Source organism: Salminus brasiliensis, chromosome 13, assembly GCF_030463535.1.
Source record: "Salminus brasiliensis chromosome 13, fSalBra1.hap2, whole genome shotgun sequence".
Classification (NCBI taxonomy): Eukaryota; Metazoa; Chordata; class Actinopteri; order Characiformes; family Bryconidae; genus Salminus; species Salminus brasiliensis.
Window position 1 is genome coordinate 25,051,818 of NC_132890.1, and position 24,662 is coordinate 25,076,479.

Genomic DNA, 24,662 nt, shown 5'->3' on the forward strand with positions numbered 1-24,662 from the left:
GTGCATTAATGTAGTTGTAAGAGGGATGAACTTGATGAAGTATAGGGCTACCTAGAGGATTTAATGGATTATGGCTATATGGAAATTACTTTAGATTGTACCTCATTCTGAAAGCAGCACAGGCTGAAACATACCATATAACTTCAGCTTGAATGGGTGAGGCTAAACTACTGTGGGAGACAGTATTTTAAATTATCATTAAAATAGCTGAAATAGCTTTTTAAAATACTAAAAAAACAGTAGTGACAGCTCTAAAACACTTACTTGTTCAGTCCTCTAATACAACAATGCCTTCTTTTTAGTGCACGCACTTCAACAGATGGAGGTTTAGTAACACCTACAATAACACTAAGACAGATCCTTTTGCTTGCCTGACAGTGTGTGTACAAAGGAAGTGTTTATGTTCAATAAAACGGAATTGACATGGAGAATTTCCGTCCAACTTTTAGCAGGGCCACATTAAAATCCCTTATTCCTGAGTTACTGCCTTTTATTATTTTATATAAGAGCCTTTAACATCCTCTTCCAGGTAATGACCGGGCAGAGAACCAACCCTGGAGATGCCGAAGAGAAGAGACATTCTTGCCATCGTGTTAATCGTGTTACCGTGGACCTTGCTCATCACTGTGTGGCACCAGAGCGCTATCGCCCCCCTTCTCGCCATCCGAAAGGGTACTTTTAACGTTTACCCCTGTTTAACTGTTTCATACATTCATTACTAGTACAATACATTTGTATTTGTGGGATAGTCTACTGGTGTTTCAGAATTTAGCACACACTTAAACATATAGAACACAAAATTATTCACCTGTATAATTCACCAGGAAGCAGAAAACATGTATCTGATTTTATTGTCTTATTTATGTAATTTAATATTAATTCATTTATTAAATAAAGTTGTTATTATTTAGTTATTTTATAATTATTTAAGATAATTAAGTATTTAATTATCACACTGATGTTGCAGAGGCCTAAATACCTCAAATATGTATAAAATATGATATACTCACCTTACAAAGATCAAGGAGTCAGTGTTAACAATGGTGATGAATTGATTTAGATGTCTCGACAAAGTTTCTCGACAAAGTGTCATACACCAAACGACTTTGTCTATGATTGTTTAATATAAATAATAATATTAATATTATGCTCATTAAATTTTAATGTTTTCAAAATAGCCACATGTTACATGAACATGCACTGATGTGCACAGTGTGTCATTAATCACATAATAATCATAGAGAAATTCATAAAATATGCAGGGATTAAAGTTCTCTGTTCTCTGAATTCTGTCAAGTGCCACAGAGGCCATATATAAGACCAAGAAAAAAGGTAGCTGATTTGAAGAGGCATACTATCTACTTGGATGATGGTAATTATAGAAAGTGTGGGGGCAATTTCTGCACATACTTGCTGGTCAGTGCCATGATGTTGACAGTAGTGTTCTGCAGTGTGGTGTGAATGCTTTAACTAATACATGTGGATTCAACTGAATCTTTCACTGTTAGCTTCAGTGTGAATGTTTTTTGTCATAATAATATAAAATAATAATAATAATGGGGTGCGACGACTAAAATCACAGACAAATTAGTAGGAAGCCTATTTAATCGTTGATTAGTAGGTAATGTCATCATGTGTTTCTCACGTCAGGTAACGATTCTGGGTGCATGTGAACCGCAGACTAAATGCCAAAGTTTAACCATAACAGTGTAGAATACAGTTTTACTGCTGCTGTTGCTTTTCACAGTAATAATTCAGTAATTCAATAATCATACGCAGAGCTACAGTGAAGACATAAAGACTGAGCGGCTGTCTTGTGGATAAAAGCGTTATATAGCCAGAAGGCAACATGGACGCACAACGCCAGTGATGTTAGTTCTGTTAGTTTGAGGCGTGGAAAGTCGACCCAGAGACATTGTAAATGAAGAGACCTCACTGGTTGAAAAATGTGCTCGGAACATTCAACATGGCATCTCTTTATGAATAAAGTCTCGGCCTTCAACAAAAAGAACCAGTCAGCTTGCTGGTTATGGATAAAGTCCCGTCCTTCAACAGGTTATGCCATGAACGGAGGAGGGTCGCCAAGATTGTGGCTCTGTCCAGACCAGGTCGGATTTAAAGACAAACTTAGCATAAAATACCTTCAAACTAATAAGCCAAAATTACTGTCTCACATTTTACTTTTGCTGATCCAAAAAATTAATGGAACCACTATGCACCACTATGTTCTCTCTACCTTGTTTTACAAATTATACATGGGAAATATGATTTGAAATAGGACAACAGTTTTTGTTTTTCATCTGTGAAGTCCATCAGTGATATCTTTTTACTTTCATTTCTTCTTCCAGTCTCAATCAGGCAGTATTTATTCCACCCTATTTTGGGAGTTGGCCTGCATTACTAAAAGAAACCCTGGCAATAATGCTGTACATTTGTCGCTCGCATGCACCTCTCTGAAATCCAAATGGCCTTCTCCTCTGTTCGAGATGGAAGTCATCAGGCTGATCTATTTAGCGGCTGAACTGGGGAAGTGCTGTGTAATCAGAAGTGTAATCACTGATCCTTCTGGATTGCTTTTAAACAGCTCCTCAAATTACCAGACCCTCTATACTCTCAGATCTTCAGAGCAGGATTCGTGATCTCCTGCTTTCCATATTGATTTGTCATCATGCGCTACATTACAGACGCTACAGTAGCACTCAAGAAGAGACAGCACTCTCACTCTGACTTGCTGTACTCATATGGAGTGATGGGATTCGCATATTTACTGCTGCTCAAAAGTTTTAGAACACCCTCAATATAGTCAGTAGTCCACTGGCAGTGTTGCATGGCCCAAGCAAGCCTGCTTTCCTTTTTTCTTTTTGCCATCTTAGCAATGGCTAAGACCCTTCCAAAACTCTACCACAGATTCATCTGTGCGGAGATAGTAAGAAGAAGAAACACAGTGGAAATATCTTTGCAGCTCTTTCCCAATGAGGGGGTTGTTTGATGCATGTTAACAGCCTTTGTCATCACTCTGTAACAGGCCTCTCTAGCTCCTCATAGGCAGAAAGCAAACAGCAAACAGCTGGGCTGTTAGTAGAGTATGCTAATGCATGTGAAGTGAAAGTTTAATTCCCTCTGAAGTGAGAAGAGGACATTAAGGGAGCAGTGTTAAAGACCTGTGATGCTGGGTGTCACCATCAGGGCGGAGATTTATCTGCTTAATGAACCATCAGTGTGTTCAGGCTGAGATAGTAGCACTTATTATTTTTATTACAACATAAAGTCATCAGAGTTACTGTTCCACACTCCTTATTAGGGGGGAATCGGCCACAACAAGAACGAGCCGAGACTTACTCCTAACGTGCGGTCAACACTTTGTCCATTTATTTGTGGAATGGTATTTTATAATGTAAATAATATTGAATGCAGCATGTACACATGCATGCTTGTGGTTCACATCAGTGCCTCCATTTAGTCCACAGTGTACTTGTGTGCAAAGATAAGTGGAGACGAACACACCAGAGCCACCAGAGTAGTTATCAGTATCAGAGGGCCTTCTTGCTGTATAGCACCTGTGTTACCCTCTCACGGTGCCTGCTCTCACTCTTTCCAGCCTGTCACCATCTAGTAAAAGAGATCTTTATCATACCAGAGTGGCTAATGGTCCAGCGGCAGCGCCTGGCAGGTACTCCTCTTGGGTTCTTGGCATGTGTCAGACATAGAGAGAGCAGCCCCGGGGCGTGCTAATGTCTTAATTCTCTTCCTCTGCCCTGTAGATGATGGAGCGGAAGCCAGGCGCGAGGCAGGTCCCGCCACTGACTCAAAGGAGTACTGCTCCCCCGACAAGGACATAGTGGAGGTGGTGCGCACTGAGTACGTATACACCAGACCGCCGCCCTGGTCCGACGTGCTGCCCACCATCCACGTCATCACCCCTACATACAGCCGGCCGGTGCAGAAAGCCGAGCTCACGCGGCTGGCCAACACCTTTCTCCATGTGCCCAATCTGCACTGGATCCTGGTAGAGGACTCTCAGAGAAGAACCCCGCTGGTGACTCGGCTGCTGAGAGAGACGGGGCTCAACTACACACACCTCAACGTGGAGACACCACGTAACTACAAGCTGAGAGGAGACACGCGAGACCCCAGGATCCCCCGAGGAACCATGCAGAGGAACCTGGCGCTGAGATGGCTCAGAGAGACCTTCAGCCCCAACAGCAGTCAGACCGGCATCGTCTACTTCGCCGATGACGATAACACGTACAGCTTGGAGCTCTTTGAGGAGGTAAGTTAAGATGTTAAACTCCCTCTACAACATGAAACGATCAGGTGATGCATTAAACAGCAGGTAGCTCCTTAGCTCAAGTCAAGTCTAGTGTCTAGACTAGGGCACTAGCTTGTGGTTAATGGTTAGTTCATGTATGTTCACCACATACACTCTTATTGCTAGTTTTTTTTATTCATACCACAGTTGATTTAGTTCGATTCTTTACATTATAAAGCATTTTCTACCTGTTTTAAGCAGCATATTGCTTATGTTGTGCTTACTTTTAGTCTAAGCACTGTAGAATTGGTACAGAGATATTTACAATGTATTCAAATTAGGCACATGTTCAAGCCTTCTATTTTTGTGGTATCAAAAATGTCTCGAATTTAACGTATCATATTGAAACAAGTTTTAAAAACTAGTGCATTATTACACCCCTATAGACATTTTAACACCGAGAACAGGTCTTTAGACAACATTCCTTTGAAACCCATTTCCCATTTAGATTATAGGTGATCCATTTATACAGGACACTCCATTGTTTGCAGATGGAGCTTCAGTAAATGGCTCTCGCTGCTGTATTGATGACACTGTCGTTACCTTTGTCTTGGGATCACCCATAATGCTCTGACCCAGACAGCCCCTGTCACTTCAGAGCCTGCTAAGCTCCTTGAGACTCTGCTGTTGTTTCACTTACTGATCGTTAAGGGCTTTAAAGACAGAAGCCGGCTTCTCCAGCTGACATAAACGACTGTCCTTCTTTGCAGATGCCAACTAAAAGCCTCTAGCTAATGGGAGAAAAAAGGTCAACACAGGCTTGTGTACATTTTGTGGACAATAGTGACTGCAGAAAAAGAGATCAGTGTATAATGAGGCACCTTATCTCAACAGATACCAGAAGTACACTGAAAAGGGTGAGCAGAAGTGACTTAGTCAAAACCAACCAAAAGAAAACGTGATATTTTTGTCCTACAGTATTTCTTCTTCAAATTAGACATAGGCTGGATCCTGTGCTTTCAGAAATACTTAAGATAACAGATATAAATGTAGATACAGTGTCAGTAGTTACTAGAGACTGGCACTAAATAGAATTCTATAAGATTTGAATACGTATTGGCCTTTTCAGTCGTGTACCTGAATACTCGCCCTAAGACCACCCTCAAAATAATAATATTTACAATAGTCTTATTTTCTGTTTGTTTGTTTGCTTGTTACTGCAGTTCAAAGTAGGGCTGTATATTGGCAAGAAGGATTACAATTCCATATATTGCGATACTGTAAGCAAGGCGATATATTAGGATTTTCAAATTTTGGGAAAACTTATCATAGTCATAGTATAAAAACACACCATCACATCACATCGCATTAAATCTGTGTAAAAGAAAAGTTTATCTAATATGCAATCAGACCAGTGGGACTGATACCGTGTTTTTAAATAATAGTATATTATTGTTATATAGCAATGTAAACTGATGGCGCAAATGACCTGAAATCAGGCGCATAGTTTTCCAAGCATTACTTAAATACAGATCATTTATGTATTTCAGATGATTTTTGTGCTGTTGTTTAAAGTGCTCCACACTAATGATTTTTTAGGCATTTTTGCTCTTCTAGAAGGCATGATGCTTAGGGCTGCTTTGCTTCCTCTGGCACTAAAAACCTGCAGCTTGCAGGGCAAGATGGATTCAGTCAGGTATTAGGAACTCCTAGGAGAAAATGTCATGGCTTCTAACTGGGGCTTGGGCATCATTGGACCTTCCAACAGGACAGTTATCCCAGGCATACCTCAAATTTCACCTAGGCTTGTTTGAACCCCATAGAAAGTCTTTGGTGGGATTTGAAAAAGGCGGTTGCAGCATATAAACCCAAGAATTTTAGTGAACTAGGCCACTGCCCATCAGGAATGGGCTAAGCTTTTTCAGGAATGCTGCCAAAAGCTGGTATCTGGCTAGGCATCATGCTTGCAGCAGGTCATAACAGTAAAAGGGGGCTCTACCAAGTAGGGGTTGAGTAATTCTGAGACTGCAGTCGTCAATAAAAGTGACATTTTGTGTTGAATCTAGAGAATCACTTTATATTAGTTGTGTTGAGCTATTTAAATTGTTTGTGTTTAATTGGTTTATTGCAAACAGCTAAACGTTTGTAAATTTTGCAAATAAGCCTAATTTGTAATGGGGGTTGAATAATTTCGATTGCAACAATATGTTAACAATAGCTGTTCAATCTAAATGATTTTGCAGATGAATTTCATTGTAGTTTAGGCTACAGTTGTTGAGGCTTGAGAAAAAATAGGCCTTCTGAATACTAAACAGAGAAGCAAATAAAAAGTATTGGGGCCAGTAATTACTGCAACTGTTCTAGATCTGCAAGGAGATTGTGAGTATATTCGTTTATATATCACTTACATCACTGTTTTTCTTTGCGCAAAGTTATTACAGATGATTTTATATGCCGTACGAACAGTTCTTGAACCTAAACCTTTTCAGAAGTAGGTTATGTCACATGTTAGAATCATCTGAATTAGAGAAATATGAGTACATGAGTTGAGGATCTCTCTCAATCTCACTCTCTCTCTCATGAAATATATACTTGCTTTGGTTCAAAGCAACACTGCCAGGCTAGGTGTATTAATTAATGAGCTTTTATTAAAACTGCTTATGTAGGCAGTCTTTCAGCAGAAGACATATTTACAGCAGTCCTCTATTTTTATCCTCTGCTCTCCTCCTCTTCTCCTCCCACACTGCTGGGTTATCTGAAACACTTTCAGCACCTGGGCACAGTGTGTCTCTTTATGCACAGGACTTGCTTGTTAATGGAAGAACATGCTTTTTTTTTCTTCCTTTCTATTTGCTTTTCACCTAAATATTATCTTTGGTTCCTATTAAATCCTCTCACAGACTCTCTTATACTCTTGAATATTGCTGTAGAAGAGCTATAGGTCTTCGCCAAACATTATCAAGAAGAAATGTCTTCTAAATAAGCCCACGTATGCAATTTTAATGAAGATTTTCACATTTTCCTGGGATTTGGGATTCGTTTAGTTTACAAGGACAATGGGATCCATCATTATTTGAGCGGATCTTCCAATTCTGCAGTTTAAAAATACATTAAAAATCTGACTAAGAACTAGTTTAAGAAGATTCCTAGGAAGATATTGGTCCATGAGGCCTCATGTTTGTAATAGAGATGTGTGAGCATGAAGATCTTTTTAAAGATATACAGAATCTTCACGTAACCCCTTAACACTCCAAGGCTTATTATACACTAAGACATATTATTCAGTAACTACAAGGTCTTCTGTGCAAACTGGTGGGGCTGTTCCCCAGTAATAGAAGTGTATCATAAACCATTCGGCCTGCAGACGGCCAATTGGCCATTTAAGGGGTTAATGTAAAGTTTCTTTACCAGTTTAAAGGTTCTTCATACTCTAAGATGTTGTAACAGTCCTGTTACTGTCAGTGGAGCATCAGCTGCTATAGCATTAATGTACCAATGGTAAGGGCTGCCCAATGAGCCATTGTTTCTTCTGAAATCAGGAGTTTTAAAAAAAATCACACCAAGTACATCCTGCTTTTGTTGAGGTAACCGTTTCCACTGTCAAGGAACGGCTTTCTATTAGGTTTTGGAGCATCGCTGTAAGGAATTGATTGCATTCAGTACCTTAGTAAGGGCAGGATGTTGGATGATCACCAACACCCCCAGCTCTTCCCAAAAGTATTGGACAGAGCACCAACCATCATTGCAGAGGACACAGTTCCACTGCTCCACAGCTCAATGCTGGGAAGCTTCATACACCTCTAGCCCACATCTGGCATTAGGCAGCATGTCTATTTGCTCCAGGGAGTCCTATTCTATTGGCAGCACTTCCCTACAGGGATTAGACAAGCTGTGTGCATGCATTTGCTCATCTCTGTCAGCAATGTGTGCAGTCATTAGAAGTTGTGTCCACAAACATTTGGGCATATAGTGTCCCTTGATGTTCTGCAGCACTGCTTGAATACCTGAATCATGAGCAAATTTGCTCTGCTTAAATCAGGCTGGGTTGCAAAGCCGTGCAATCTTCAGGTGGTGAACCAGTAAAACCTCATCAGCAGTTATTCCAGCAGTGTCAGTGTTCTGCAAAGCTGTGAACTTTCTGTTGCTGATGGCTGTCTGCTTTGGCATTACACTGCGTCGCCGCTTCTATGACAGAATACCCGCCTTGCCCTTTTCATAATTTTTTTCACGCCACTTGGATAAGTTTCCCCCTTTGTTTGCCTCTCTCATTGTGCCCTGCATTCAGAAGTGCAGCTCTGGCTTGTAGGGTTGCTCTCATCTCTGACTGCACAAAAACAGAGCAGAAAGTGCAGCTTAAAGAGAGGCAATGGGAGGCTGAATGAGAAAGCAGCCTGATATACAGTAAACTAGGCCAGCCTGCCACTGGCAGCGCTCCCCTTGGACTGCTCGTTTAAGCAAGATGGATGTTGGCCAGGATTCACAAGGAATTGCATAAAGAACTGTATGCATGTTCTGAGGAATATATGTACAGTATGTATTTTTCTGTGGGGAACTGTGGGAAAGATTTGTTTAAACATATTGTGAATGAAAAAGAGTGCGGTGTCATTTGCTGAGAAATGAACGGCCCCTTATACAGTATCCTCTCATGGTTATGGTAATGGAGCATAGACTACAGAGAAATAGATGTGACTTAAGCGGGGCTTGCCAAGAAGAGTTCATACATCAACTTTCCCCATTTATGTTTTTAACACCTATTCATAGTGATAATAAAGCTGTCTCTAATAGCGATTCAAAGGCTTTGAATTTGATGGGTGGATACCTGGATATTCCATAGTTAAAGGCAGTTTTGCTTCCCATTTTAAAGTGAGCTGTTTCTATGTTGGTGTTACATGTACTTGACATGTAAAAAAACATGATCTGACAAATATGAATGTTCGTAGAGTTTTATTTTGACAGTGTCATTATTCTAAATTTTGATCAGCGCTTACTAACCTGAACTGCACTCTGGTTGAGCTTATGCACTCACTCAGGGAAAAACAGTGCATCCAGCAAGAACAAAAGCCTGGTATGTTTTATACAGCAATACAAATCTGGTGCCTATTTTTCCGTAGGCAGTGCGATTATGCACATGTCGTAAGTCTTCTGGAGGCAGATTTAAATCCAGTAAAAATATTTATTTAACCAGTTAATTTTTGTTCTGCCAGAATGTCCACTAGGGGCCCACGGAAATAGCTTTATATGCTTGTTACTGTAATATATTCAGGTGGCAAAAATGTTTTAAAAGCATATACCAGTGATACGTAATCCCAACAGATACACTATATGTCCAAATGTTTGTGGACACCCCTTGTAATGAGTGCTTTCAGTTACTTTAAGTCGTACATATTAGCTGACACAGATGTGCAAACATACAGAGAGGTCAATAGAATTGGGCCTAAAGCTAGGCCCAGGCTAGAGGGGTACAAAGCCTCCCAATATTGAGCTGTGGAGCAGTGGAACTGTGTTCTCTGGAATGGTGGTGCTCCATTCAGTACTTTTTGGATAAGTTGTAGATGAAGTGAGGCGGTGATCATCCAATATCCTGACCTCATTAACACATGTGTCGCTGAATGCAATCAAATCCTCACAGCAGTGTTCCAAAATCTTGTGAAAAGCCTTTCTCATTGAAAAGGCTAGGTGCTTGATGTATGTTTATGGCAATGGGACTGAATGAAACACCTGAATTCAGTGATTAAGAGATGTGTCCCAGTTGTCTTGGTCATATAGCATACATGTCAGTGATGATGCAAATGAACTGATATCAGCTCAGATCAGTATTCAGATAAGGATTGCAGTAATTACACATTTAAACTGATGCATTGGATGCCTACCTCTTATTGCATTATTCTACAACAAAAGATTTTCTATCATCCAGTCATTTATAATCTTTACATTGGTATCTTTGCTCTTTTAGCTTCAGAGGAAAGTGGTGCAGTTTATTCTGCGTACTCTGACATGAGGAATTTGTAATGCTTGTAATTAAAACAGGTATCATTTAGTTATTTTAAGCATGTTCCATATATTAAGAGTTTAATCTAAAGGCCTTTACTGTTGATATTATATTTATAATACCTTAGGTGGTCATTTTTATGGCTTAAAAGAAAAAAACGCAAACGCTAATGATTAGCTGATGAATTGGGAAACAAAGACCAGTGTAACATATAATTATTGCAGTACTTTAATTATTTGGCCTTTGATTTTTGGTCTTAAATATTAGTAGTATTCCATACGAGCATCAGATTGCTGCAAAATGCTACAGTCTATGTCAGCACTGTGCAGCCCTTGCTCAGTTCTTTTGAAGACCTCCTTTGGCACCAATGGTTGGTGCATTAAGTGCAAGCAGAGAGACAACTGCATCCCCCTCAGCTCCCTTTTACCATTCATTAGCCAGCTCCCTTTTATGATGTGGACCGCTTGTGTTGGGTAGCACACAAAAACCCTTGGATGGAAGAAAGGGTCGGAGTGTTTGAAGCAGAAAGATTAAAGAATGTCTCTCTTCTCCAGCGCCTCTCTTTCTTACTCTCTGTTTCTCTCACTATCTCTATCTGATTTCCTCAGACGACCTGCTCACGTTTGTTCTTGCCATTCTGTTCAGCTGGGAGGTCTGCCTGTCTCACCCCTCCCCAGAGAGCAGGGCACCTCCTGGGTCGTCCTAATGGGCTCTGTGCACAGGCTATCCACTTCAGCCATTAGGTCGGAAAGCGTTTCAGATGTAGAGCTCACTAGCAAGGACAGGCAGTGGGTTATAGCATCTGGGGGGTGGGGGATACTAACAACAAGCCCAGGGTTTGGGTTTTTTTTTGTGTGAATGAGAGTAAGCCATTAAAAAGATGCACCCTGCATTGTTTTTCGGTGGCGGCTGAACTAAAATCCAGCCAATCTACAGTGCGATTATCAGCAGCTGTTTTTTTTTTATTGATGCTCCATTTACATTTACGGCATTTAGCAGGCGCTCTTATCCTAAGCGGTGTACGGAAGTGCTTCACAGCCCACTCATAAAATATCTCCGGCTAGTGTGAAGGCTAGAGATACCACAGGCTTAGATACTGCTAAATACAAAAACGGTTACTGAGCTGATGCCTAGATAGTGGTACTCAGCAGCTGCATAGATACATACACTATACTTATATAGTGGCTTAGATACTGCTAAATACAAAAACGGTTACTGAGCTGATGCCTAGATAGTGGTACTCAGCAGCTGCATAGATACATACACTATACTTATATAGTGGCTTAGATACTGCTAAATACAAAAACGGTTACTGAGCTGATGCCTAGATAGTGGTACTCATATACTCAGCTGCATAGATACATACACTATACTTATAATACTAATAAAGGTGCTACAAATGGCTCTTTAAGTGATGCCACAGAAGATAATTTTTACCCCATTTTAAATTGGAAAACCAGTTATCCAATCCCTGTTCATGTGAACTCCCCCTTTCACAAGCAATGCCCCCTCCTAATTCACCCTCCTAATTTTGGACTAGAAGACTATCATGTGTGTCCACGTAAGGCCAGCCACCGCCTCTTTTCAAACTGCCGCTGATGTAGCATCACTAGGTAGCCAGCTGGGTCTGAGCAAAGCACGGCTCCCCAGCTCCGATACAACAGCCAAAGCAAGGCCAACTGCGCTCTCTGACACGCCAGCTGCTGATGGCAAGCACCCAGGATTTAAACCAATGAAACTCGGATCATAGTGGCAGCACCTTAGTCCATTGGACCACTCGAATCCCCCCGATGAACCACTTCTAGGTGTGTTGGAAATGTGTGTGTGAATGTGAGGAGCCTTTAAATTGATACAGAACCTTTATATTAAGTGATGCTTCTTTAGACCTTCAAAAAGGCTCTTCAGCCTTACACATTTATAAAAACATGGTTCCTCATGCATTCAAAAGTGGTTCTTATTTTGAAGAGACTCCAAGCCTAAATGTCAGAAGAAATCAAATTAACATCAAGTGCAATCACTAACCTTTAATAAGTGCAGGATTTGTGCTGAATGAAGTGCTCTTGAGCTTGGAAGGGTCTTCAGAGATGGGTCTTCAGTTACCGTTTGAAGGCAGTAAGACCACCTCGAGTCTAGATGCCAAGATGGATGTCGTCCATATATCTTGAGGAATGGTGGGTCAAGCCAAGCTATGTTTAGGCTGTTTAGTACGGATCTGGTTTTGACCATAGCCATCAGGTACAGAGGAGCTGGTATTTTTGTAGCTTTCTGGGCCTGCTTCAGGGGTTTGAATCTGATGCGGACAGCTACAGGAAGCCAGTGAAGAGAACTTAAAGTAAAGCAAACTATATTTGTAACCTGGCTTGAAGGCAGCATTACACACAACATACTGTAGATAAGCAGAATAACAAGGAGGCGGAGATTGAAATGAAAAGGACTTTGTACCAGTTTGAACCCCTCTCACAATGATACCAAGCATGTGTCCGAACTGACTGTCATTTTCATAAGCAAGCCTGAAGGTTTGCTTTCACAGCAACCATAGTTTATAGTTTATTATGCCTTTTGAACCTTGGTTCTTCTCAAGATTTCTTCATCTTGATCTGAGGGAGGTTTTCCTGCCTTTGTCCCCTTTGGCTAGCACAAAAGAGGCTCTGAACCAGATCTATGTAATGCTGCTTTGTGAAAACCTTCATTGTGAAAGCATTATATAAATAAATCTGACTTGAACTGAACTTGGTAAACAGGGCACCAAGCTGGAGCGGAGAAGGAGAGTTGAGGAAACAGACTCAGAAACTGTGACACTAGCTCACTAGAATAACTAGAATAAAAATGTGAAAAACTCTACTGTAGTATCTGTAATGTCTTCAGGACCATAAATAATGAAAGCATTCGCACTGTTTAACACTCTTCCCCTTTTCTCCTCCTACAGATGCGCTCCACCCGTAAGGTCTCCGTTTGGCCTGTGGCGTTTGTTGGAGGTTTGCGGTACGAATCACCGAAGGTCAATGCCGCTGGCAAGGTCTATGGATGGAAAACAGTGTTTGACCCTCATCGGCCTTTTGCCATCGACATGGCGGGTTTCGCCATCAACCTGCGGCTTATCCTGTTCAAACCCCAGGCGTACTTCAAACTGCGGGGGGTCAAGGGGGGCTATCAGGAGAGCAGCCTTCTTAGAGAGCTTGTCACTCTCAATGATCTGGAGCCTAAAGCTGCAAATTGCACTAAGGTAAGGAAACACTGTGTCTGTGTGTGTTTAAATATGCGGGGACAGAGAATTTATTGATGATAATACAGTGATAAATACAGACTGCATGGCTTGGGTGCCCAATTCTTTTGATCATATAGCGTACATGTCGGTGATGGTGCAAATGAACTGAAATCTGCCGTGGTGTAAGCTTACCAGCTCAGATCAGTACTTAGAAGTTTCTTCAAACTTATAAAAGGATCTTCACACTGGCACATCACTTTTAGGGTGTTTTCACACCTGCACCTTTTAGTCTACATTTTATTAGTGTGTATGTGTGTGTTCACTGCACAGAGGGGTATAGCCAGAGGCTAAATTCTACCTGTGTCCAACACTAAAGTTGAATATGGTTGTCTTTGAAGTTAAAAAAGGGCACGTTAACTAGTACATTAGATTCTGTGTACTCTATTGTACTTGGTCAGGTTCCCAGTGTCCCTAGCTCATTCTGAGAAGCAGAGATCAGTACTAATATCCTTTTCTTGTGCACACACACAGGCACAGTTATCCTACTTTTCAGATGCCAAATGCAACAGTTAGCCTCTTTTACCTGGTTAAGTGGGCTGAGGGCTAGCAGACCAGATTCGCACACACACACACACACACACACACACACACACACACACACACACACACATCTATACATTATTCATGAAGGCCGGTGAGCAGGCGGAGGGAGGGACAGAGGGAGGTAGTGATTGCAGTGTTGTTGCTCTGAGAACAAAAGGAGCCAAGTGAGGAAAGATGAGAGTTATCACGTCCTTTATGAATATTCTGCATGTAGAGTCGTCTCTCCGGTGGAGTCGTTGCTATCGGTAACTCCCCCAACCCAAACGCTGAGGCCGCTGCAGCACTTATTTTGCAGGATAATGGCGAACGCTCTGCACCAAGCATGATGGCGCATATTTACAAGCTTTATAAGGAAGCATGGTGGTGCATTTATGCATGACAAAAATAATACTAATTATTATGAATGTTTCTGAATTGCTGAGAAGATTCGCGGAGGAAATCAAATCTAGGTTGCATAAGCTGGTAGATTGAATTATCATATGCAGAGTCTGTTTATTCTCTGAAGATCCTACAAAACAAAAACACACACACACACAAACACACGCAATATAAACTCTTCAGCACCAACAGTGAGATGTTCTGGTTCTCTATGCAGCCATATAGAGCACTCTTCAAGTTGGAGAAGAGCTGCAGCTGGTACACCTCTGCAGAGAGCTTTGAGAGTGTATACGTGTCTATATGTGTGTATTTGACAGATAGTGAGTAGGAGTGGAGCCAGCAGCACTACAGCACAGAGGATTCAGTGGTGAAGGATGATGGTTAAGGAAGAAATACCCAATCAAAAGCAGCATCCACTTACATGCTGGCTGTGAACGTTATGAAAAATTAAACACTACAGTCCCTCTGGAGCGTAGGAGAACATTACGTTCTTGTTTTTCCATCTGTATTACAAATTGCGGTTTCTGTTTTTCTGATCACGGGCAGATTCTCGTGTGGCACACGAGGACAGAAAAGCCCGTCCTGGTGAATGAAGGCAAGAAAGGCTTCACAGACCCAAATGTGGAGATCTGACGTCCACTTAAATTCTGGTAAGCATACCTCAAAGCACCTAAACATATTCGGTTGTGATCTGGTTTGCTTTGCTTTGGTTTCAGCACAGTCCACAACTTGCCCTACCTCTAAAACAGCTGCAGTGCTTCTGTTGGGGCTGTTTGAGATGGTTTAGGAGGTCCAGTGTCAAGCCTCAGCTAGAGGGGTGCAAATCCGCCCCCAGCATTCCATGGAGTGACAAAGCTCCATCCAATATACAGTATTTGGGATTAGTTGGAGTGGTGTTTGTGATCTAGAACTAATCATCCAACATCAGTACCTGACTTTAGTAATGCTCCTGTGACTAAATGCAATCAAATCCTCACATCAATTGTTGAACATCCAGTGTAAATCCTTCTTACACTCTTAAAAATAAAGGGGCCACAAATGCTTCTCTGAGAGATGCCACAGAGAAACCTCTTATGGATCCATAAAGAACTATGTGTGCAGTATTGATGTGTGAGTGTGAGGAGCCTTTACATGGGTGAAGATTTTTTACATCCCGTCTTTAAAAGGTTCTTTACACCCACATATCTCTGTTACAGACCTGATTCTTAATGGAACAAGAAGTGGTTCTTCTATGGCATCTCTCAACAAATTCCATTTATGGCACCTTTATAGTGCAAGGGGAGTAGAGGATGTTACTGCAGCCAAAGGGGGGGGGATGGGGGGGGGGGGGGGGGGGGGGGCAAAGAATGAGCAGGTGTCCACAAACTTTTAAACATAAAGTGTATCTTACAGCTTTTTTGGTCTTAAATGTCTGAATTTCTGGATTTTAAATGACAAATGTGTAAATGCATAGATTATGTCTGGGATAGATAATGTCTGGGATTATTCTTGGGAAGCAGGTAGCTATAAAATGTAAGCAATAATTAATGACATAATCACTTCTATTGAAAACTATAAACAATCTCTAGATTAATACGCTTGCTTTCAGAAGACACATGGCATAAGCAGGTGTCTACAGACTTTTGGACATATAGTGACTGTATTTAGTCATTTGAACTCTGCCTGTTATACCGTTATTTCAGTTTAATACTACAGGCGTAGGGAACTGAGAACATTTTCTTTGTTCCCCTGCTCTGATGCATCTGCAAAGGTTGGCAATTAACGGCTGTGTTGAATCAGGTGTTTGAGCAAGAAAATCATTAGAGAAAGAACTGTGCTGGAATCCGTCCCTCCTGACGGGATGTTCCCCACTCCTGCATAAAGCTGTAGTCAGACTGGCCTGTGTGTAGGATTCTTTACGAGGAAAAATACCTTAGGATTTGCCATTAAGAGCAAATTCTCACCAATTCAGGTTGATCTAATTAACAGGGGCGTGCAAAAGCACCTCTGGTCAAAATGTCTGGGAATAGATGAACCGATCTCCAATAGGCATAAAGTTAGATAAAACATTATACAAAAGGCATAAAGTTAAAGATGGACATTAAGCAAACTGTAGAGTGGTGGTGCACTATTCTACTGTGCAGCGGCCCCAGCACAAATATTATCTACATGGTATCCTTATCCTGGTATCCTGCAACCTCACCACAAAAATCAGCAAGGAAATAAAAAGTAATTTAGCTAAATATTAAATAAATGTTTATTTTTATGAGGTTATGCCTTTTGGAAATATTGCTATTCACAATATCAGATATTTTGACCAGGGATGCACAAACATGTGCTACTTTAATGTTAGGATGTAGCCTTAGTCAGCTTACATTAGCATGCTAATTGCTTTTTGGTGGACAGGCTTACGGTTCAAGTATAGTCACGTCTATTTCAAACTAACACAAAATGATGAATTAGAAACTGTGCATTGTGCCCTCCTGCTCCGTCTAACCCCCACCTTAACAGCATGTCTCAAAGAGGGGGTGTTCACTCAGAGGGGTTGTAACATGTGGGTTACAACACTTTGGATTGGCTGGTTAGATCAGCGCTTGTGTAAAAGATCACAATCAGGTCAAGATATATGTCAGGATCTCTGAGTAAGAACTGACTCTCTGTCTTTTCCTGTTTTACTAGGATTTACATTTACATTTACATTTATGGCATTTAGCAGACGCTCTTAGCCAGAGCGACTTACAAGGATCCTTCCTTTTATATTCTACAGGTAGTATTTTGGTGATATTCATATAAAGGATTAGGCTTATTTATCTGTAAAAGCATCATCACTTTATTAATTATCCAACTGTATCCAGCAACTCAGCCATTTTTATTTATGCTAAACAGTATTTGAGAGCGTAATGCTATGGTTACTCTTAGTAATGTTCTTTGGGTATTTACATTCATGCATTTACCTTTCACTGCTCCTGGTAACCCTAGTTTTCGGTTTTGGAGTATGGTATACAGGATTTAAAAAACCTACAATAGCTTTAAAGGGTTAAGGACAAAGATTTAAGGTTAAAGGTTAAAGATGTCGGAGTGCAATAGTTTTTTATACTGGATTAATAATGTCCAAATACATATTAAGAGATTATTTATCAGCACTTAATAACGTGTCTCAAAATATCTGCTCATGACTGCTGTGTTGTGCTGTGTTGTGTGTTTCAGGCACTTACAGGAACATACAGAGACGGCACCTCAGAACCAAAACCTTTGGAAAACTTCAATCTTGTTCCTACTGAACAAATGTACTGCTACAGAGATGTATCTTTCAAAGCACAGATTGGTTAAACAAGGCAATATTTCTCAGTATTTTGTAAGATCAAACATCAAAAGCAGATGATGCTTGTGACAAAAACAAAAAATCAAAAAACAAACAGGAAAGAAAAGAATGGCACATCTGTGTGATGATGCCCCTCCCTCCCTCCGTCATCTGCTCGCAGGAGACAGCACAGCATGGAGCCAGAGAGATTGCACACTCGGCTAGCTGATGAATCCACGCTCTTCTTCCCAGCACACAGTGCCCTCCTTGTGCAAGGAGTGTAATAACCGTAGAGAAAGGACCCGGAGTACGACAGATTGAGTACCACCAGAGATGCAGAGATGGAGAGAGGAGTGAGGCGAGACATCCAGTACTGTGGTAGACTGCAGTTGAACTTCTCAGAACGTAAACGGATCATCTCAGACTGGAACAGACTGGACTCAGAGATGAATGCATACATAGAAGGGAATGTGTTCTTTTTTTCTTTTCTTTTTTTACATAACACAAAGTCTGTGTTTAATTTAATGTTCTTTTGTTGTTTGCGTTGTCTTGGTAGCTCAGAACTACGTTCTTTTGTTGTGCGCGTCGACTGTCTTGCTAGCTCTGAACTACTGAATTGGTTTGGGATTATTGTTGCCTCAATTCAAATACAGGTCCTCAAAGCGTTTTTTGCTGAGCAGTATTACTCACATCCTGAGCCTAGCAGCCACGTTGCATTCGGACGGTGAGTGAGCATTTGTCATGTTTCTCCTGACTAGGACCTTATGGCACTTAAATGTTACGTCCAGCGTTCCCATGTGGACATTATATTGTAAATATTTACTTTACGAACAATCATAGGCTTCAAACTGAAGTGGTCTAGCATTAAAACTGAACAAGCAATGTAACTACTGTATTTATAATCCAGTGTAAAGTGTGACTGAAGAATCATTTACAAAGACACCCACGCGTCGACGCATAAGACCTTACACATGCTCAGTGAGGAAGGGCGAGGGGCAGGGTAGAAGCAGCGTTCAGGACGCTACTCCGGCCCTTCGTCTCATTCTGTTAAACATGGTGGCAGCGGAGCTTGATGAAAATTGTGCAAATCACTTTACAGTACATGTTTAGCTGTGCCAGCAGTAAGCCATGGACTTTGATTCTGCAGAAAAGACCTGTCAGGAGAAGACATAGAGCTCATATTAGACTAGTGGCAAGTCAGAAGATCTTCAGTAAACATCTGGAGTATTAGTGTGCTAGTATTCTACCCCAGTACAGTTTATCATCCTGGAAAGTGAAAAAAAAGCAGTAATTAACTGAACAGTATTTTCCCATTAGTGATACATAGACTGACGAATGTCCCATGACCCACCATTCCATTTTATTCCACCAAGCTATCAGTGGTACCTTCAGTAAAGCTCCCATCATTACATACAACACGCAACAGAAGCTTCTCCTTTGTGGTTGTAAGTGGAATCAGTTTTTACGGGTCGAAATCTGCTGCACAATTTCTACTACTGTCCGCAGTACTGCGCAAAACTGTTAATCAAGCACAACAGATTCTGACCTTGTGAAAATCATAATGGGTAGAAAAGCTTGTGCTTTGTCACACACTAACCAAAACAGTGCTTAGAATTTGCTTCATTCAAATGTGTACATCGGATCTTCTTGAACAAAATTTATGAAAATATACTACAGTAGTACTGTTATTGCTAAAAGTACGACTGTAAGGTAATATATGGAACCAAGGGTGTAACAATTGGTAAAATTCAGAATTGAGTTGATGTGGTTTTAAGTATTTTTTGAAACAGAAAAAGAAGTATGTTTCTTGGTAGACCTACATGTGTGCTTAGGGTCATTGTCTTGCTGCATGACCCACTTACAGTCAAGGTTGAGGTTTTTAATGTTGGAATGCAGTTTGGTTATCGCCAGACTTAATTCTTATGAGACGTTTTCCACAATGGAGAAGAACTGTTTAACCTGGCAGAGAAGCATTTATGCATTCAAATGATTCTTTCACTCGTCATGGCTATATAGAACTAATGAAACCTTGAAGAACCTTGAAGTAAGTTTGACTACATCCCTCCCTACCCTGCCCTATTTTCATGCAAGGTATTCTAGAACTTTACAGATACTCACTAGGTGGAGGCAGAATGTGGATTCAAATTGGTTGGCATACATTTTTATTTATCTTCAATAACGTTTAATAACCAATTTTAAACAAGTACTTTAAACATATGGCTAGCTAGCACACTAGTCACATGCTCACATGCTAGGCAGGATTCAACAATACAGTATCAGTTGTATTGTTAAAATCTTATATCCTTTAAAAGATCATATAAGATCTGTTTCTCTAAAACTGAAGTACACGTTTCAGTCAAGTAAATACAAAGCACTGCTCTCCCATTGTATATATTATACCACACCATTCCTGCCACGGGTCTTTCCAGAGGACACCAGTGAGCATTTAAGGACAGTACTTATGCTGCGTTCCATTTGAACTGGGATGTCGGATTTCCAACTCGAAAGTCGAGAGTGAGCCTCATCAACCCTGTTGAATCTAAGGTGGCTGCATCACACATAAACAGTAGTAAAAGCAGCAGTATTATACAGTTTATTAGCACTTCAATCTATTTGTGTCTCATTAAATCAGTCGTACACACAGTACTGTCCAACCACTATCTGTGGATGTATTTCCATGGTGTTCCGAAAGCTCAAAATACTGTATAATGCGTTATTTACAGCTGGTACAACGCTAAGGGTGCTTATTTGGGACATAAAAAGTGGGACATATGCCATAAAGCACCAGTAAAAGATAGTCAAACCAGTCCGAAGTCTTTAGCTCCGAAGTCTTTAACTAGACATTTTTGAAAATGGTTTGAAATAGTGCGCAATTATCGTAATTTTAAGTTTAACTGGCACGCGGTCAACTCGGGTGTGATGGCTTTCCTAGCTCCGACTTCCGAGTTAAATGGAACGCAGCATTACTTTCATAAGCCAGCGGTGGGCAACTTCCAGTCCTGGAGGGCCGGATTCCAGGGCAGTTTTGTGTTTTTCCTGCTAAAGACACACCTGATTTATCTCAGCTGTTAATTTCCAGGTTTAGCAGGTCTGTTAGAGCAAACTGCTGGACTCATTAGGCAGCGCTCATTTACACACGATACTGCCCATTTTTTGTTAATCATGCTATGAGTTGCTGCTAATGAGAAGGCTTCATTAAACAAACCCCTCATCAAAACAGACAGCGTGTCAGCATCAATCCGGCCCACCACAGGGCTACTGGAATGAAGACGTTCGCATGCGAGGGTCTCGGCTCATGAGGAATGGGAGATTTCACCGAACACACGCATACCTGCCTGGGCCGCGCTTTTATCTAGCCCTCACAAAGCTCCACAGTCCTACCTGCATTTCAAAAGGCCCTCGAGCTCACGGAGAGCTTCAGAACGCTCCTCAAAAAGCGCTTGTTTCAGCAGGCTAATGAACGACATGAGAGGGATGAGGGAGACTGCAAGCGAGCGAGAACAAAACCAGAGCCGCCAGAGCAGATGTCTGAGGCAACACTCAGCCCCGTCTTACTCCTTCACAGCCACAAGCCATACACCTACACGATTATACATTTCTACCCATCAAAAAAACGAGAAAACCCAGAGATGCATAAAGGCAAGAAACCTAGTTGTAGCACTTCATCTGTATAGGTTGAGATGAGAGCTAGAGCCACTCGACACGGCGTTCCTTTGACTCTGACATGAGGATGTTCTGCACTCCCTTTGTTTTGGCTGAGGCTTTCACAGCGTACAGGAGGTGTCAAGCTGCTGTGTACAAATTGGTTGCAGCAGGACCCTTGAAGCTTATGTCTGAGCACTATGTGATCATCTTAGGCTTATTTTTTTTTTCTCACCTGTCTGCCTTCACCTCATTAGCACATAAATATCTGCATTGCTGGTATACGTTTTTTGGTTGTTGTTTTTTTTCATGGTGATGATGATGGTAGCACAGAGGCCGACACAGCATGCACTGACTGCTGTGAGTAGCCTGCTTAACACTGTAATGACATTGGAAATGAGGTAGCATTGCCTGGTAACTGTTACTTAGGAACAAATCGATGTATCTGTCTTGTCTTTCACAAGATAACTTCACAGATTCATATGAAACGACAGAAAAGGCATTGGACAACTGGATTTTGGGGGATTTTTTGCTCTTTGAAAAGGTGCTTTCTGTGCTTATTGCAGCAATCCATCTCAGCCCAACTCATAATTTTGCACAGCGGACCCCAGTTTGAGCGCTGAACCTCCTTCTTCTGTACATTGTAAAAAAATGCCATGTGAGGCTTGTTTTTTTGTATTTATCCTATACTGAAATATTTATTTATTGTATTTATTTTGCATTTATAAAATGTCCTGAAGTATTCACACCATCTCAGTTCTCACACTTTGACCCATGAAGCTCCTCAGCGATGGAGGAAACCGGCCAAGAAAGAGCCACTTTTACTCCCTGAGATGTTTCCAAGCGTGTAGAACATGAAGGTTTTGAGATGAAGCAGATGTACAGGTCAGTGAAAGCCAGGGATAAAACGTCCAGTTTCCTTAAAGGAATAACATTCACTGAAAAATCTGGTTTTCTGCTTTCTGCTTAGGGTTTTTTTTAGTGCACTGGAGCTACAAGTGGAGATCTTTTGGGAGTAGGAATGTGCCTGAAGCTCCTCCTTCTCTTAACCTAACCTACCAGTCCTATAAATTCCACCTATACCTTCCGTGTTTATAACAAAGATTCCAACTTGCCACCACCCCGTCACGACCTTTAACCTCTTTTAACTACTCGTATCTCTCAGTCATAGATCCACCTATCAAAGGGGTGGAAGGGTCCGGTCTTCTAGCACACCAGTCTAGAAGACCGGTCTAGTTTCCTACAGTTTCATCCCACATAATCATATGCTGGCAACATGGTCCGAACTCACAAAGGCTAAGTAGATTGTGACCGGTAGAGATTTTAGATGACCTGGACTTCCACTACTTCCTCAGAAGCAAAACCTCAGACGTCAATCGTCTCAGGCCTGATACAGTACATACAGTCATGTGAAAAAATATTCGGATGGCCAATGAGAACGTTTTGAAAGCACTCAGCCGGCGTAGCCAAAACGATCTGATTTTAATAGGTGGAATAAATACGTGGTCAATATCAGTTTGAAATATGGATCATCTGTCAATAGTCATGTAAAAAAATTAGGACACCCCATGAAAAACCTTTGTCTTCTTTAAATCTATAGACATTTGATCTTTGCTAGGACAATTTTTGGGGAGCTGTAGGTAACATAACTAAACACATAACACTGAAGAAATGCCTAAATAATTAGTAAAATGTAATTAATAAAAATGCAATTTTCTTGTGAGGTAAAAGTTAGAACACCCCCACATTTACTACTACTCCCAATGGCTAGAATTAGAATAGAGCACAGACAAATACTGACTTTTAAAAAACTTTAAAAAAATCTTGTCTTTTTGTGATTTTTGCATATTTGACTGAGAATCTTGCAGGGGAACTATTTGTAAGACTACAACTAGATTTTGAGTTGCTTCCGATGGAAAATTACAAGAAGAGAAACTGCTGAACAGTGGAGCAGAAACAGAAGCAGCTTTGGCCACAGCTGCCCGGAAGGTTAGAAAACAGAGGTGTTCCTGTAGCTGCTTTGCTGCTTCCTGTTTGGTGCTGGAGAGAACTCACCTATTGGTTATTCCCAATGCCCACATTACAATTGGCATGAGCCAAGACCAAACACCTGTGCTAATATTAGACACATGATTGATTTTAATGAAACGTCAAGACGAAACAACAAAAAAAGTCTAAGACAGCTGTCCTGACCACCTTACACCAAACGATGGAGATGATGGGAGCGTGATGAAACTCTTTATTAGGACTGTAGTGTTGATGTGTGAGGCTGATTCATTTGGTTGTCTATTGCCTACACAGTAATGTATGTCCTGAAGTATCCAGCCAATAGCAGAACACAACCTGATTGATCCTAATTGTAGGCATTTGTAGTAGTAATAAATGTGGAGGGTGTTTAGTTATTTTACCATCAGCTCCCAATTTTGTTCAAATATGATAAAAAAGACAAAGGTTATAATGGGGTGACCTTACGTTTTTCACATGACTGCATGAGATAAGGGAGGAAAATGGTGTGCTTTTGCTTTTGCAGTGAACTACTCCTTTAAGGCCCTGTAGCACTCGCCTTTGACTGACAGGTGCATTGTTCCTACGTAGAAGAATTCCTATTCACCATCTCTTTGCCTGGACGTTTCCTCACTCCTTGCGTTTGTAGTGTAAAATCATAAGCCATGCCAAGTCATTTTAATATCATTATATTACCTAAAGTGAAACAAAATGTGGTGTGGTCACTGACATTTCCTAGAAGTGCACAAATAAAACATGTCACTAAGATTGAGTATCCTTGCTGGTCTTACTGTATGAGTTGCCATATATACACACACGCCTCTAAATCTCTTCTGTTTTAAACACAAGGCAAAGCATTTCTGCATGTTACTCTTGTAAATGTTCTTTTTTTCTCCATGGCTCATTTCAAAAAGAGGCAGAGATTCAAAATGACAGAAAACAATAAACATTTAAAAAGCTGTCTGTGGCTTCTTTTGTGTATGGCGTGGTGTGGTGTAATAGTCTTTGTCCTGATATGATAATATCCTCTTTAAAAAGCATATGGCCTGCAGGAGGGCAGAAAGCATTCTTGCGAACTCCTGTTACCCAAGAATAGCCCGACCAGTTTGTACAGAACTATAGTCCCTGTAGTTACTGAATAATACACCTCAGTGTGTAATAAGCCTGGGAGTGTTAAAGGGTTAAAGGACAAGAGCAGTGAACTGTATATATATATATATACAGTTTTAGCCCTGATTTTTAAGTTTCTGACAGTTTTTGGAGATTGGCAACAAAAGACTCAGGTCAGAGACAAACTGGTGTTGGCTCAGTC

General features: G+C 41.0%; 1 protein-coding gene across 3 annotated transcripts in view; it reads left to right on the forward strand.

The window, feature by feature from the left end:
- b3gat1a (beta-1,3-glucuronyltransferase 1 (glucuronosyltransferase P) a) overlaps nt 1-24,311 on the forward strand; it is a 122,647-nt gene extending 98,336 nt beyond the window's left edge. For 2 of the 3 annotated variants that reach the window (XM_072695027.1, XM_072695026.1), the window contains 6 exons: nt 530-672; nt 3,599-3,670; nt 3,762-4,270; nt 13,165-13,461; nt 14,971-15,074; nt 17,611-24,311. In XM_072695027.1, the coding sequence (XP_072551128.1) occupies nt 561-672; nt 3,599-3,670; nt 3,762-4,270; nt 13,165-13,461; nt 14,971-15,057 (1,077 nt within the window). In that variant the 5' untranslated portion in view covers nt 530-560 and the 3' untranslated portion in view covers nt 15,058-15,074; nt 17,611-24,311. The remainder of the gene's footprint in view (nt 1-529; nt 673-3,598; nt 3,671-3,761; nt 4,271-13,164; nt 13,462-14,970; nt 15,075-17,610) is intronic. The other variant, XM_072695028.1, reaches the window with a different exon arrangement.
- Nucleotides 24,312-24,662: the final 351 nt, after the last annotated feature.